The sequence below is a fragment of the Arvicola amphibius genome, chromosome X, assembly GCF_903992535.2.
Source record: "Arvicola amphibius chromosome X, mArvAmp1.2, whole genome shotgun sequence".
NCBI lineage: Eukaryota > Metazoa > Chordata > Mammalia > Rodentia > Cricetidae > Arvicola > Arvicola amphibius.
This window is the reverse complement of record NC_052065.1, coordinates 44262544-44278058: the sequence shown is the minus strand read 5'-3', so window position 1 is coordinate 44278058 and position 15515 is coordinate 44262544. Positions and strand designations below refer to the sequence as shown.

The following is a 15515-nucleotide window of genomic DNA, read 5'->3' as shown; positions in this document are numbered from 1 at the left end:
GCGACGCTGCCCGGCGCGGGTAAAGGGGCTGCCTAGGAGCCGCGCGAGCCTCCAACAGAAGCGCGCCGCTTCACCCTCTGCTCTCCCTACTCCGCCCTCCGCAGCCCTCCACAGTCACCCCGGAGACCGGTCGTGTTAAACTCTCCGACCTGAAGCTGACTGACTTCCATGGCAGCCGCGAAGAAAGCAGTTTTGGGGCCATTGGTGGGAGCAGTGGACCAGGGTACCAGCTCAACACGTTTCTTGGTGAGCCGGGGTGTCATCTCAACCCCTGAACTGGGACGCTAGTTGGAGGAGGAAAGGCGGGGTGTTGCTTTCTCAGTCCGAGCCTCTTGCTCTCCTGGGCCCTCGGCTGCTGGGACGAGGAAAGGAGGCCAAAGAGGGGACCTACCATGCTGGGATTGCCCAGTCCTGGCCTGAGGGGGATCTTATCCTCCCAAGACCCCCGCAGCAGAGTTGAGCAGTCTCAGTTTTGATGGTGGAGCCAGGTCACATACCAATGGGGAGATTCTTTCCCCAAAGAGAGTACTCTTAGAGCATCCGCACAGAGCCACCGGGGTACTGTAGGGGACAGGTGTTCACACTGACACTGCAGCGGTCTTCCCCAGGAGCATTTGGCCTGCTAGGTGCAGGACGTCCTTGGATGGAGGGAAAGCTGTGTCACGGCTGTGGGAACCCAACAGAGCGTCCTTTGGAGAGATAGAACGAATAAAGTATTAGCGTGATGATGCATTTTCATCCTCTCCCACAGAGGAAAGACTACTGAGGGGGTGGCAGAACAAATTAGGAAACAGACAGATTGCAGTTATTTTGCTGTAATCTTTCTTGTTTCTAGAGCTTAAAATTTCAATTCGGATACTTTGCCCATTACCAACAAATATTGTCCACTCTGCTTGACTGTGCGATGCGACAGGGTAATTCTGTTCATTCAGTAAGCGTGACTAGAATTTTACCATAAAGAGGCGCTGTTTAAGTATCATTGCTGATTAGTTTTGCAGTTAGGAAGGTTAGCTTTCTTTTCTTTCTTTTCTTTTCGCTTCTTTTCTTTTCTCTTTTGTTTTTGGGATGGGGTCTGCCTGTGCACCCCATGATTCTCCTGCCTCAGCCTGGCTTGTGCTGGGATTCCAGGCATAGGCCACTGCTCTCTCACAGCTAGGAAACTTGCTCTTGAAGTGATCTAGCACTCAGTTCAGTGAGAGCATTTCAAAGTAATTTAAGTAAATAGAGTGTTCGTAAAAGCCCATGCTTCAGTGGACATTTGACTAACCTGAAAAGTTGATGTAAATATTTAGTGATTTATTATCCCCTTTATTTCTTTATCAAACATACTTTTTCCTCAATTATTTATTTACTTTGTGCCCTTTAGGGGTTGATGTCCTTGCCTGTAGCATGGTAGACAGATACTTTACCATAAGCTATACCGTCAGCTCCTCCTGTATATATAAAATGTGTGTGTGTGTATAATATGTATGTTGTGTGTTTTGTTCAGTTGACACTGCATTGTGTTGTGATTATGAGAGGTCTTTTTTTCTAAACTGAGAAACTTTCAGTCCACTTTCAATTTAAATCTTGCTTAGTGACTTAACCCTGATTTGAGTACCCAACCACTGTTCCACATCTGCATTTTTTAATCTTTTGATTGCATAAAGTAGGTTTCATTTTGACTTATATTCATATAAATGTTTATATAATCCAGAATCACAAATCAGAAAGTCTTAACCTACAAAATCATTGTCATTTTCTAAGCTTATTAAGACCATTAAAACATGTAGACTGAATAACTAGGTTGATTTTTTAAAAATGTATTTATTTTATGTGTGTGGGTATTCTGTCCACATGTATGTCTATGAGCCATGTATGTGCCTAGTGCCTGAGGAGGCCAGGATAAAGTGTCAGATCTCCTGAGTTATAGACAGTTGTCAATCGCCACGTGAGTGTTGGCAATCAAATGAAGGTCCTTTGGAAGAGCAACTATCTCAGTTGCTAAGCCATCTCTCTGTGCACTGATTATTTTGAGATAATATCATGCTGTGTAGCTCAGGCTGTTCATGAACCACATAGCATAGGGTAGTCTGAAACTCAGTTATTCTTCCTCAGCCTCATAAGTACTACGATTATGAGCACAAGCCACCACAATCGGCCATGTGGGTTGAATTTTAAAGCCACATTTGAGCATAGTCACACTTAGGGCCGGAGAGATGGCTCAGCAGATAAAGGTGCTTGCTGCCAATCCTAATGATCTGATCTTGATCCGTGGGACCTACATGGACTAGGAAACAGCTCTCACAAGTTGTCCTCTCACCTCCACGTATATGCTGGGGCATGCACACACACCACACAAAGAAATGGATGGAATAAAAATAATTTTAAAAGATTTGTCACACTAATGGCTGCCAGGCAGGTTGAAGCGGGGTGGGTGGGGGGGCAACACACTGGCAATAGTGTACTAGGCCAAGGTGACAGTTATATCTGCTAACCAGGAACAAGCTCACTGATGCCAGGTCTCCCATTTATTTTAATAAAAGCTGATGCTTTAGAACCTTTGGCGAGACATTCCTGCTTTCTTCTTACCTTTCCAGTTCTTAAGTGGTAATAACTACTAACTACTAAGTATTGGGGGAAGCCAAACCAAGTATGAACATTGTTCCCAAGTTTGCATAGCCTTTGCCCTATATGAATGTGAGTAAAGTATTTTATAACTATAGAGGTTTTCTTCTTAGGAGCCTACCTGAATGAGTTCGCCTTCATGTAAGGTCTTCATATTGCTACCTATGTAGTTCAAACAGTCTTTTTCTTTATGTACTGCAGATTGTTTCTGGTCCTTCATGTCTTGTTACTTAAAGGCATCTTTTTACATTGATAGAGAAAGAGTTTATCAAGTTCATAATGCTATAATCATATAATGTTAACACCAACCACAGAAACCCTGCCAGAAACACCCTTGGAGCTGGAGTCCTAGGCATTTGTGAGCTACATGATACAGGAGCTTGAAACTGGAAGTTGGGTCTTCTGGAAGAACCCCCAAGCCATCTCTCCTGTCCTGGCGGTGCACACTTGTAAATGCCAGTAGGATTGTTGAGCATTCCTTGGGCTACCTGGTTCTAAGTCAGCCTGAGCTACATAGTGAGACCATATCTTAGGAAACAAAAGTAAATAAATAATAAATGACTAAAAAATGTTAATCTGTAACATTATCGGTTCCATAAGAAACAACTATGAAATAATGCTTCAAAGCCAAGTGGGTTACTTGGAAACCTTGGGAATGCTTTAGCAAGATAGTGTTTCCTTTGGTTGTAAAAATTTCCTGGGAAATGCAGATAGTTGACTTGCTGAATAAGTGCTTTGGTCACGAGGTGATTCCTAGGACTTGTTCCTATATTACTCTTCCATGTCTAATGATGATGCAAAGATAATGAATGGTTTACCTTCTTAGATAAGGGTACAGTGTGTAGGAACTGTTATAGGAAGCACAGGAAGGTAAAGATAGTTACACAATCTGATTGGTCTTGATTTAATTTGCATATTTGTTATTGGAGGCCAATAACCTCCTTAGCTCTCTTTTTTTTCTTTTTCTATTAGCAAAATCTTTATTTCTGCTCTTTCATCCAATGTGAATCCCCCTTCCTCTGTGCCCACGTCTGTTCCTTATGGTTCTGTTCGGCCTGTAAATAGCAGTTCAATAGCCATCCATCTCTTTCGTTTTCCTCAGACCCTGAACCACAGCTCTCTTTCTTCCACTAACAGGTTTATTTATTTATTTTCGTGTTGCCGAGGATCAAATGCAGGGCCTCATACATACCAAACAAGCACTAAACCACTGAGTCCCTCACCCCAACACTGGATGGTTCTTTCTGTACTACTCTCAATGGCTCTTTTTTTTTGCCTGTGTTTGTAACTCTATACCTACTATATCGAAAGAAGCCGCCTTACAAGCCCTGTTCATTCTTGTATTCCTTAAAATTTTTCAGTCATCAGTGTAGAAAATAAACATGTGTTTTGCTGTCCTACCTACAGGTATACAATAGCCTTCCCGGCTGTTATGTAGATTTTTATTTTTCTTTAATACATCAGCTGACTTTTAATTCTGGTTTTCTTTTCTTTGTCAATAATGTGTAAACTTTCTCTGTCTCGCTCTCCAGTTTGAGACAAAGACCATGTCTCACTCCATAGCCTAGACTGCAGTATAGCCAAACTTGCAATAATCCTGTTTTGCCTCCGGATGTTTGGATTACAGATGGGCTGCCACACCAAGCAAACAAAACAAAACAAAAAACTCAATTCAGATTGGATTAATTTCTTTGATTTTAGTTGTAGAACTTCCATTTTATTTACATTATTTTTCAAGTATAGGTGTTTTGTTTGCACGCATGTATATGTGTACAAATTGTGTGCATGCAGTGTCCAAGGACGCCACAAGAGGTTATGAGTCCCTTGAAACCAAAGTTACACTGTCTGGGTGCTAGGACTCGAATCAGGGTCCTCTAGAAGAGCAACACGTGTTCTGAACCACTGAGCCATCTCTCAGGTGGAAGTCAGAGGACAACTTATGTGAGTTACTTTGCTGTTTGTTTTTGAAAAATTTATTTTTATTTTATGCACATTGGTATTTTGCCATGGGTGTTAGTTCCCCAGGAACTGGAATTAAAGATAGTTGTGAGCTACCAAGTGGGTACTGGGAATTGAACTCAGGTCCTCTGGAAGAACAACCAGTGCTCTTAACCATCTCTCCAGCCCCCATATTAGTTTTTTTTTTTTAGATAGGTTTTTCTATACAGGCCCGGCTGTCCTGGAACTCTCCCTGTAGACCAGACTGGCCTTGGCTTCAGAGATTCTCCATAGTTCTGGAATTAAAGGCGTGCGCCACTATAACCTGGTTTGAGAACCACTTCTTTGTTTCCTCCTTATGGGTCTGGAGAATTGAACTCAAGAGTCATCGGGTTTGGTAGCACACACCTTTACCCACCGAGCCATGCCTTCCACCCCCATGTTTATTTCTTCATCAGATTGTCAAAGGATTAAGTTTGGGGATCCTTCGCAGCTGTTTTGTACTAGAGGAAAATTCCCAGCTTGTCTGCTAGGAAAGTGAACTTGTGTTGGCACACAGGCTGCAGAGTAGGAACTTCTTGGAAAGAGATTTAGTGTAACAGGTTTTAAGGAGGGGCAATTTCTTTGTGAGAAAAAAGTTTCAGTCTGGGCAGTCAACTTCCTTCTCAACGTGGTAACTTAATTTTTCCCATTAAGTCAAATGTTTACAAAAAAGGTTCGGAGAATGTTGGGACTTGCAGTATGTCAAGACAGCATTGAAGACTTTCCTAGGCTCACGTCATTTGATGGGATTTAGATAGGACTCAGGGAAGCCGCCTTTCCCTGGGTGAGGAGATCGCAGCTGAGGATTTGAGGATCGGGGCCCAAGGTCACATAATAACTGGTAGAACAAGAATTCAAGTCCAAGTCTCTTTCACTCCGAGGCAGCTTATACTAACTACTGCCTGGAGAATAGAGAAGAGAAGAGAAATTCAGGAAGGACCCAGCCAGTTAACTTCCAGTTTATAAGAGTATAGCCATATGTGAATGGTCATCAAGAAAAATATATTCTTACAAATTGCTTTCACAATGCATGAATAAATACTGCTTTGCATAAGTACTGCGGGTTATGATCACTTGGTGAGTCAGGTTCAGTGGGCCCTGGGCAGGGCTCAGGTGTGTCATCGTGGATAATGGTTGTGTAATCATTTTGTTCCAACAGTTAGTGAATATGAAGAATGACAGGAATTGTAGTTCTTTGCTTACTCTGACAGGAAACCTTGCCGGGCCCCAGTTGTCTCTTTATACTTAGAGATTTAGAGATCTCAGAAAGCTTACGGATAGATTTTGCCTCCCTCCCTCTCTCCCTCATCTCTTTTTTTCCTTTTTTTCTTTTTCCTTCTTATTCAACACATCTGTTTTTGTTTTCTTGAGACAGTCTTACCACTGGAGCCCATGCTGGCCTGGAACTCACTGTGTAGCCTAGGCTGGCCAAAGGCATACGGCTTTCTTCCTGCTTCTCCTTCCTAAGTGCTGAGATTACCGGAATGAACCTCCATGCCCAGCTTTTAAGAGCTTTCGATTTTTGTACTTGAAGGCCCGAGCCATCCCTTGTTTTCTTCCCTAAAGGCACACAATAGTTATTTACTGTACATGAACAAGTGCATGAATCAGCGTACATCCAGGGACTGTGATGTGTTGATGGAATGAGAAACTTGGGAAATTTAAAATTTGGCCACTAGCTATATGTTAGATGTCTGCATATGTGCTGAAATAAACTTTTTGTGGCACTGGGGACCAAGCACTGGGCTTGTAAATGCCACATAGGACCTATACCGCAGAGCTGTATGCTTTGCTTTACACATTTGTTGTTGTTGTTTCAGATGATAGTCTGCATCCCAGGCTGGCCTCAGACTTGCTTGTTGCCAAGGATGATGCCTGATCCACCTGTCTCCACTTCCCAAGTGCTGGGATTGCAGATGTCTACCACCACAGCCAGCGTACAATTGCATTACACTTTTATCACACACACACACACACACACACACACACACACTACACCACGAGAGAGAGGAGAGGAGAGAGAGAGAGAGAGAGAGGAGAGAGAGAGAGGAGAGATGAGGAGAGAGAGAGAGAGGGAATGTGTGCACCTGAAGTGAAAGTTCATCCCCTCGTTTCATCATGTGGGGTCCTGAAGATTGAACCCAGGTGTCAGGCCCGGCAGCATGGACCTTTACACCTGAGCCATCGTGTCCGCCACAGCTTCACTTAAAAATACTTTGTTTTCATTGTACACGTATGGGTGTTTTTGCCTGTACTGTATGTCTGCGTACCACATGTGTGCCTGCTGCCCACAGAGGTCAGAAGAGGGCATCAGATCCCCTGGAACTGGAGTTAGGGAAAGTTGGTGCATTGTTGGTGCTGGGACTTGAACTCTGTCTCTCTAGAAGAGCAGGTGCTCTTCACCACTGAGCCATTTCTCCAGTTCCTGTTTTTCTTTTTAAGACTTTATTTTACTTTTATATGCATGTATCTGTATATGTGTGTCTGTGTGCGTGTATAAACACATGTGTGCTGGTGCCTATAGAGGCCAGACGGGGATGACAGATCACGTGGAGCTGGAGTTCCCTCCCCCATGTGAATACTGGAATTAGAACTCTGGTTTTCATGGTTGGAGACCAAGTGCTCTTAGTTACTGAGACATCTCTCTAGGCCCCAATTTCATTCAAAATGTTTTAAAATTACATTTTATTTGGTGAGGGTGTGTCTATGTGTATGAAGGTCAGAGGACAACTTGCCAGGGTTGGTTCTTTCCTTCCAGTATGTAAGTCCCAGGAATTGAACTCAGGTTCCCTGGCTTAGCAGCAAATGTCTGCCTGTACCTTATGACAGTTCTCACTGGCCCCTACAATTTCTTTTTCTCTTTTTTCTTTTTTTTTTTTTTTGTGACATGCTTTCCCTGTGGCGTTGTAGCCTGTGCTGGAACTAGCTCTTATAGATCAGGCTGGTCTCAAACTCACAGAGATACATCTTCCACTGCCTCCCAAGTGCTGGGATTAAAGGCACGTACTACTACTGCCCAGCATTTTTTTAAGATTTATTTATTGTATATACAATGTTCCTCCTGCATGTACACCTTCATGCCAGAAGAGGGCACTAGATCTCATTACAGATGGTTGTGAGCCACCATGTGGTTTCTGGGAACTGAACTCAGAACCTCTGGAAGAGCCGCCAGTGCTCTTAACCTGTGAGCCATCTCTCCAGCCTCCTATAATTTCTTTTGTAGCAAATGATGTGATGGTATATGTCTGTAATCTTGTTATACCACAGCAAAAGGATTGCAAGTTGGAGGCCAGCTTGGCTATGCAACCAGACTTTGTCTAAAAAAGAACTAAGGACAGGGAGAGAGAGGGGGGGTATCATAATTTATGTGCTATTTCTGTGGCCTTAAGCGATTAAACCTTTCCTTGTCAGTTTTGCAATATAATATATTTGTGGCTAGTATTTTTATTTTGGGTCATCCAAGTTTGTGTAAATATGTAAAATGGTTTTCTCATTCCATTCAGTATTTTATTTTGACACAGGCTGGCCTCAAACTAACCATGTAGTTGAGGATGATCTTGAGCTGCTAATCCACCTGCTCTGTTGGCAGAGGCCGCTTGTTCATTTCTGGCTGCCCAGACCATGACAGAATCACACAGAAACTTTATCATTTGCAATATTGTTTGGCCAATAACTTAAGCATATTTCTGGCTCACTCTTATATCTTAAATTAACCCATTTCTATTAATCTGTGTATCGCTACGCAGCTGTGGCTTACTAGCAAAGTTCTGTCTGGTGTCTGTGTCTGGTGGGGCTACATGGCTTCTGCTTGGCTCCGCCTACTCTCTCCTCTATCTGCTTGGAACTCCTGCCTTGCCCTATTTTCCTAAGCTACTGGTTGAAATAGCTTTATTCATTAACTAATAAAAGCAACACATAGACAGAAGGACTCCCCACACCATTCCCCCTTTTCTGTTTAAATGAAAAGGAAGATTTTAACTTTAACATAATAAAATTACATATAACAAAACAGGTATTAAGCAAGAATTACAGTTATAATATTTATATCTACTTTATCTTTTATCATGACTAAGGAAGGAAAACTATAATTCTATCTATTCTTCAACTCCGTGAAACACTCTAGAAGGATATATTACTTAAGTAAACAGGAAGTGCATTGTTAGCAACTTCCAAACCTCTAGAATTGACAGAGACATCTCGCTGCCTGAACAGTCACTCAGAGTTCTATAACATGGGCTTCCAGTCTTCAGCTTACAGGCCCATAGTATCCAGCAGAAACAGGACACAGAAGAAAGCAACTGATGGACTTTGCCATTACCCGGTAGAACATATCTTCGGATTTCCTGTTTCGTTTCCTTAGAGACATACGTTGGACCATTATCAGTCTTTATTTGTGCAGGTATACCCAAGGTGCCTCCAAACCCGAATAGTGGGATTGTAGTTATATATGCCACCACACCCGGCCTACATTCATGAATAATTTCTTATCACATAGTAAATTTTAGAGTACCATAAAGGAGTAGGCTGGTGGAAGGGGTGTGTGGGCAGGAAAATGAATGTGCATACTTAAGATGGCATGGCTAAATTAGTCATAGATGACAGAGGCAAAGCTACAGGGCACTTAGGAAAGCGAGCATGTAATCTCTTTGAGTCTTTGCAAAGTCAGGGAACGTATACACCAATATGTTTCAGCAGATTATTGTAAAACTTTTTAAAATCACAGTTTGTGATTCTGTAGTTAACATCTCTGAAATTGAGAGGTGATTTAGTTGTAGAGGTAGAATTAGAAGATCTGTGGTTTTAGAGAGACTGAGTGTTACATAGCCCAGCCCTTTGAATTTGCTTTGTAGCCAGACTGGCTTTGAACTCAAGAACCTCCTGCCACCACCACACAAGTGTAGGATTACAAGTGTGTGCCACACTGCTCAGCTCAGATCTTGACCCATCTAATTCTGCTTTTAGCATTTCTAGGTAATGTAGTAGGCAGAATAAAAAGGTAGAAGCAGGACTAACAAATATAGCACTGGAAATGGCCATTGGATATATACTATATCTACACTATGCTGAAGTCTTTTCTAAATTGACTTTTATTTTTATGTTCATGAGTTCAGGCTAGCCTTAGACTTACTCTATAGCTGCAGATAACCTCAAAGTTCTGAGTCTCCTGGCTTTGTTGCCTGAATCTAGAGTTTACAGGTATGTACTACCGTTCCTGGTTTATTGCATGTGGGGCATTGAATATGGGGCGTTATGCATTGTTAGCAAACATTCTGCCACCCCATCTCCATTTCCAGCCTATGCATTAACTTTAGTTATTTTCTGTGCTCTCTTTCTTTTTTACTTTAAAAAAAATATCTATAGGTGGTGGTCGTGCACGCCTTTAATCCCAGCACTTGGGAGGGAGAGGCAGGTGGATCTCTGTGAGTTCGAGGCCAGCCTGGTCGACAAGAGCTAGTTCCAGGACAGGCTCCAAAGCTACACAGACAAACCCTGTCTTGAAAAAAACCAAAAACAAAAAAAGAGGAAGACAAACAAACAAAAATTATGTATATGGGTGTATGGCCTGCGTGTATGTATGCACGCTTGGTGTCTGAGGAGGCCAGAAGATAGCATCAGATCCCCTGGAACTGGAGTTGAAGAGGATTGTGAGCTACTATGTAGGTGCTGGAAACCAGCTTCTTTTCTTCTCAAAGAGCAGCCTGTGCTCTTAACCACTGAGCAATCTCTTCAGCCCCACATCCTTACTTCAATAATGGAAATATAAAATCAGGAACCAGGCAAATAAATGATTTACCCCTGAATTATACCCTATAGCCTCTCAGAGCAAAATCCAGAATTGAGACACGATGCCTAGAGATAAATGATTTGTTTGTGGTTAGTTGGGACAGGGTCTCATTTAGCCCCCAGGATGGCCTTAAATACTATATGTAGTCAAAAATGACCTTGAATTCCTGATCCTTTTGACTCTACTTCTCAAGTTCTGAGATTTAGATACAAGCAACCAACCGATATCTGACCATTCATTTCATTTTTGGTATTTATGTATTCATTCATTTATTTTTGTTGTTTGTTTATGGAGACAAGGTCCTCACTGTTCTCAGTATATAATGCAGGCTGGTCAAATTCAATAGAATCATGCTTTAGCCTCCCAAGAACTGGGTTATAGATTTACGACATGATCCTCATGCCTAGCTTTAGGTTATTTTATTCAGACTTTTTTTTAACAAAGTATCCTTAGTGTTTAGCAACACCTTAGGTTGGCTTAAAATTCTCAGACTCAGTGTGCTGGAATTACAGTCATGTGCCACCATGACCACCTATTCTCAGATTGGAAAATTTGTGAGGCTCAGAAAAAAATGAAAACCAAACAGCTGACGTGGGCAGGGCTGGAGCGTAACGTCTCCAAGCCTTGTGTTCCTCCAGGCCTATGCTTTTTTAAAGCCTCTGAATTATGCCAAACCTGAAGTTCCTGTCTGCTTCTCTGGCACACAGGAAATTCTGGAATAATATATATTTCTTTAAACGGATGACCTGAAATAGGAACAACTGGCTGCTGGGGCATCCTTACCCTGAGCCAGAGCAACATCTTCAATGAGCATTGTTTAAACTGAAACCTGCAATCTGGCTCCAGTTTTCCTATCCTGCAAACTGCTGCACTTACCCTCTTTGTCTTGTTGAATGCTGTCTACATATGTCAGCCTGCCACGTGCTACCTCCTTTCCCCATTGCAGCCTCAGTACTTAGATTTCAAGTCTCTCAGTACCAACTGCTGCTGCTTTCCCGATGGAACCCTCCACGTGTCATACTTATTATTACTATAGGGACGATATAGTGTTTTTTTGGGATTAAGCTTTGCCCCCCTCTACTTCCACCATAGCGATAGAGAACATTATGTCCTCACGCCCACCTGGAACACCCCACTCACATGCACTTCCTGCCCGACGTGGCTACATTTGTGCTCAGCCAGATTAGAGGTTTAACTCTTCTGGGATCTCTTACCACTCCCACATGTCTGGATGAGATGTCTTTTTCTCTTCATAGTCCTAGCAATCCTATGGTAAGAAGATTTCTCCTTATCACTATGATGGAATAGAAGGTAAAAAATAATAATTGTTAGTATGACATCAGAGTAGGAAAGGACTAGTGCCGTAGGGTTACTATTGCTGTGATTAAATACCTAATCAAAGCAACTTGGGGAGGAAAGGGGTTATTGAGCTTGTGCTTCCACGTCACAGTTCGTCATCAGAGGAAGTCAGGACAGGAGCTCAAGCAGGCAGGAACCCGGAGACAGAGCAGAGATGCAGAGGCTAGGGAGGGTGCTGCTTACTGGTTTGCTCTTCATGGCTTGCTCAGCCTGCTTTCTTATAGAATCCAGGACCACCAGCCCAGGGATGGCCCCAGCCACAATGGGCTGTGACCCTTCCCCATCAATCACTAATCTAGAAAATGCCCTACAGGCTCCCCAACAGCAGATGTTATGGAGGCATTTTCTCAATTGAGGCTCCCTACCCCCTGCTTACTCTGGCTGTGTCAAAGTTGACAGTAAGACTAGCCAGCATACACTGAAGAGGGTACTGAAAAATCTGATCCTTAACTCTTTATCAGTATTGCCCAGTGTGGCTCTCACCTGGTAAATATGAGTGCAGTGTATTGGAGCCGTGGGTTCCGGTTGGTAATGACTTCTGGCATTCATCTTAAAACTCTGTCATAACTTCATTTTTTGAAGAAATTGAGGATGGAAGCTGAAGTTCAGATGGGATCTGCGGGTAGAATCTAATCTGCAGGCTCAACTGGAGGCTTGTGCCGTTCCTTCCGACCTCCCTGAAAGCTCCGAGAGAAAGCAATAGTGGTTTGAAAACGCTGGCCCCGATTGCCAGCGTTTCTTCTTACTCCCATAACCTCGTTGTGCTTTGGTTGCGTTTGTTTTTTTAGAGATAGGGTCTCCTGGAGCCCAGGCTGACCTCAAACTCATTCATTTTCTTGCCTCATCCTTTCAAGCACCCGTATGAAAGGTGGAATTACAGGTTTGACGATGGCTTCTGAAGTCAGTGTGGGGAAAAACCCAGTAACAATCAAACAGCCCTCCTGACGATGGGTCATTTATGTGTGCAGTTAGTTACCTTCCACGATAGAATTTCTTAAGACTATTCACGTGAGCGTCGACCTATGTGAACAATAATGAATGTTGATCTCCTAGCCTTATGTGGCTATTGGTCATTTTATTTTTTTCCTTATATTTATCTCCCTTCCTTTGGTGGTCTGGTTTCTCGCTATGTGTTTGAGGCTTTTGTCCTCAATTTTTGCCAATCTCCCGACTTCAGCCCTGTGAGTGCTGGGGTCATGACCTTGCTGGGCTTCAAAAGGGGTATCTTCGTCACTTCTTTTTGCATGTGTGTGATGTGTGCATTGTGTGCATGTAAGTGCAGGCGAGCCTGTGCCCATGCTCACACATGCAGAGGCAGGAAGAGCACATGTGCCTTGCTCTATTGCTTTCCACTTTGTTCCTTTCAGGCAAAGTCACTGAGATGGAAACTTGTCATTTTGACTGGGCTGACCAACCAGTGAGAGCTCCAGAGATATGCCAGTCTTCACAACCGATGCTGATGTTATAGGCACATGAAGTCATGTTTGGCTTTTAATATGACTACTGGTTTTCTAATTCAGGTTCTCATATTTGCACACCAAATACTGCTACACACCTAGCCATCTCCCCAGCCATTTTTCCTACTACGTCTTAGAAAGATGATTTTATTGAGCTCTTTTCCCAGTCTCCTTCAATATGTAGGAAGGCTCTCACACTTTAACCTAGACTGGCGTGGACCTTACCTTGTAGCTGAGGCTCGCTTTCAAACTTGTGCTAGTCTTCCTGTTTTAGCCTTCCAAGTCCTGGGATTACAGGTATACATTACCATACCTAGCTCCTATCCCACCATTTCTGTTTGTTTGTTATTTACTTTGAAACAGGATCTTAGTAGGTAGCTCTAGCTGGCCTGGTACCCGCTATGTAGACCAGGCTGATCCCAAACTCAAAAGAGGTCTACCTGCCTGTGCCTCCCAAGTGCTGGGATTAAAGGTATGTATCACCATGCCTGGCTATTGATTTATTCAGACAGGGTCTCATGTAGCGAAGTCTGCCCTTGAACTCTTGGTTTTTCTGCTCCTACCTCCTAAGTGCTGGAATTGTAAGTTCTATGTATATACCACTAATATTTAGATTTAGACAGATCTGGATATCAAACCCAAGGTTTATATCATGCTTTGACAAGTATTCTACACAGAGTTACGTCTCCCTAGCACCATACCTTCTCATTTTATCCATCATTTCCTTTGTTTCTGCCTTTTTAGTTTGTTTGAGATGTTTATTCTTTCTTATGTTCCCCTGGCTGACTGGTTAACTCATTATCTAGATCTCTATAGACAAGCTACCCTCCAAACTTGTAGTAGCCGTTTTTCCCTGCCATTGATTTCCAGTTTATTAGTACATATGCGAGCCACCATACCTGCCTCTGCTATTTCTTATCTGATAATTTTTCTCCAAGTAAGTACTTAGAATATAGAGCCTGTCTTTCAGACCGTCACCAGTGTGCAAGGGTACTATAAGTGTCCTGGGGATATGTCAATAAATAAAACACAGGCAATTGAGCCTACATCCTAGGCACATACTTTAGTACTGAGTTGTAGATCATAAGATATGAAATGAAATTCTGTCAGCTTGTTTTTATGATGTTGGGTTAACCTTTGATTTTTTGTAAGATATTTATCTCCTCAGGGAACTTTATAATTTTGCCGTCTTGCTTTAATTTTATCACTTCTCCAGAAAGGCTGTTGTGCGTCACATCAATGGAAGAAGCAGCTCGCCAGAGAGTATTTTTTTTGCTTTGTTTGTTTTTGAGACAGGCTTTCTCTGTAGCTTTGGGGCCTTCCTGGAATTCACCCTATAAGAGGCAGGCTGGCCTCGAACCTCAGAGATCTGCCTGTTGCTGCCTCCAGAGTGCTGGGATATTAAAGGCATGTGCTATCACCGCCTTGGTTCTATTTTGCTTTTCTTAGTCTGCAATTAACAGATGTTTTCCTCTCCCAGGAAACTGAGGCATGGCACTACTCTCTGAACTCATTAGAAGTGAACCATGTGCTATAGTACAGTGATTTTGGAGAGTTAATTTTAGTAAATTATGAGTTCTTACTCTCAAACCGTCAGAAAATTGGTACTCAAGTACAGGTACTAACTGGAAGAAAGAAACAATCTCTAAGAAAAAATATTTAAAAACATTTTTTTAAAGTGCTGATTTACTTCACTGAAATTGTGGCCAGTTGTGTGGTTTCTTTATTAGCTCTCAGCCCTGGTTTTAATGTTTTATATTAAGGGTTTGCAATTCATGTATGACACAGATGCCTGGTGGATGAGGCCTCCCATTAACAGTTTCTCTTCCTGCCGATAGGGCACCATTTTCCTGTTAAAGAGCCTGATAAAGGCACCACCGAGTCTCCCTGCGAAGGAGTTCACAAGGACCAACCCTGCATGAGCACTTTCTTCTCATGGAAGACGAATGAGGAGTGGAACCTGCTGTGACCATCAGCATTATATCACTTCTTATTGTTCTTGGTTTTTCTATTCACCAAGGACATCTATGTTATTAATTATATTAATTTCTATTTTGTACAGAACCATTTTTGGTTTATTTAGGGATAAAGAGCTGTGTTTTTTTGTTGTTGTTTGTTTTCTGAGACAGGGTTTCTCTGTGTAGTCCTGGCTGTCCTGGAGCTCACTTTGTAGACCAGGCTGGCCTCAAACTCAATGATTGGCCTCTGCCTCCGGAGTGCTAGGGTTAAAGTCATACACCGCTACTGTTATTATTATATCATTATTTTTTGGACCCAGCTTTGTTATGTAGTTCAGGCTGGTCCCAAAAGTCGTGGCGATCCTCCTG

The 15515-nt window shown here is 42.6% G+C and overlaps 1 protein-coding gene across 1 annotated transcript in view; it reads left to right on the top strand.

The window, feature by feature from the left end:
* Positions 1-22: 22 nt before the first annotated feature.
* Positions 23-15515, top strand: part of Gk (glycerol kinase) — a 76840-nt gene continuing 61347 nt past the window's right edge. Inside the window, 1 exon segment of the mRNA XM_038315672.1 lies at positions 23-246. Coding sequence (XP_038171600.1) covers positions 169-246 — 78 coding nt within the window. The 5' untranslated portion in view covers positions 23-168.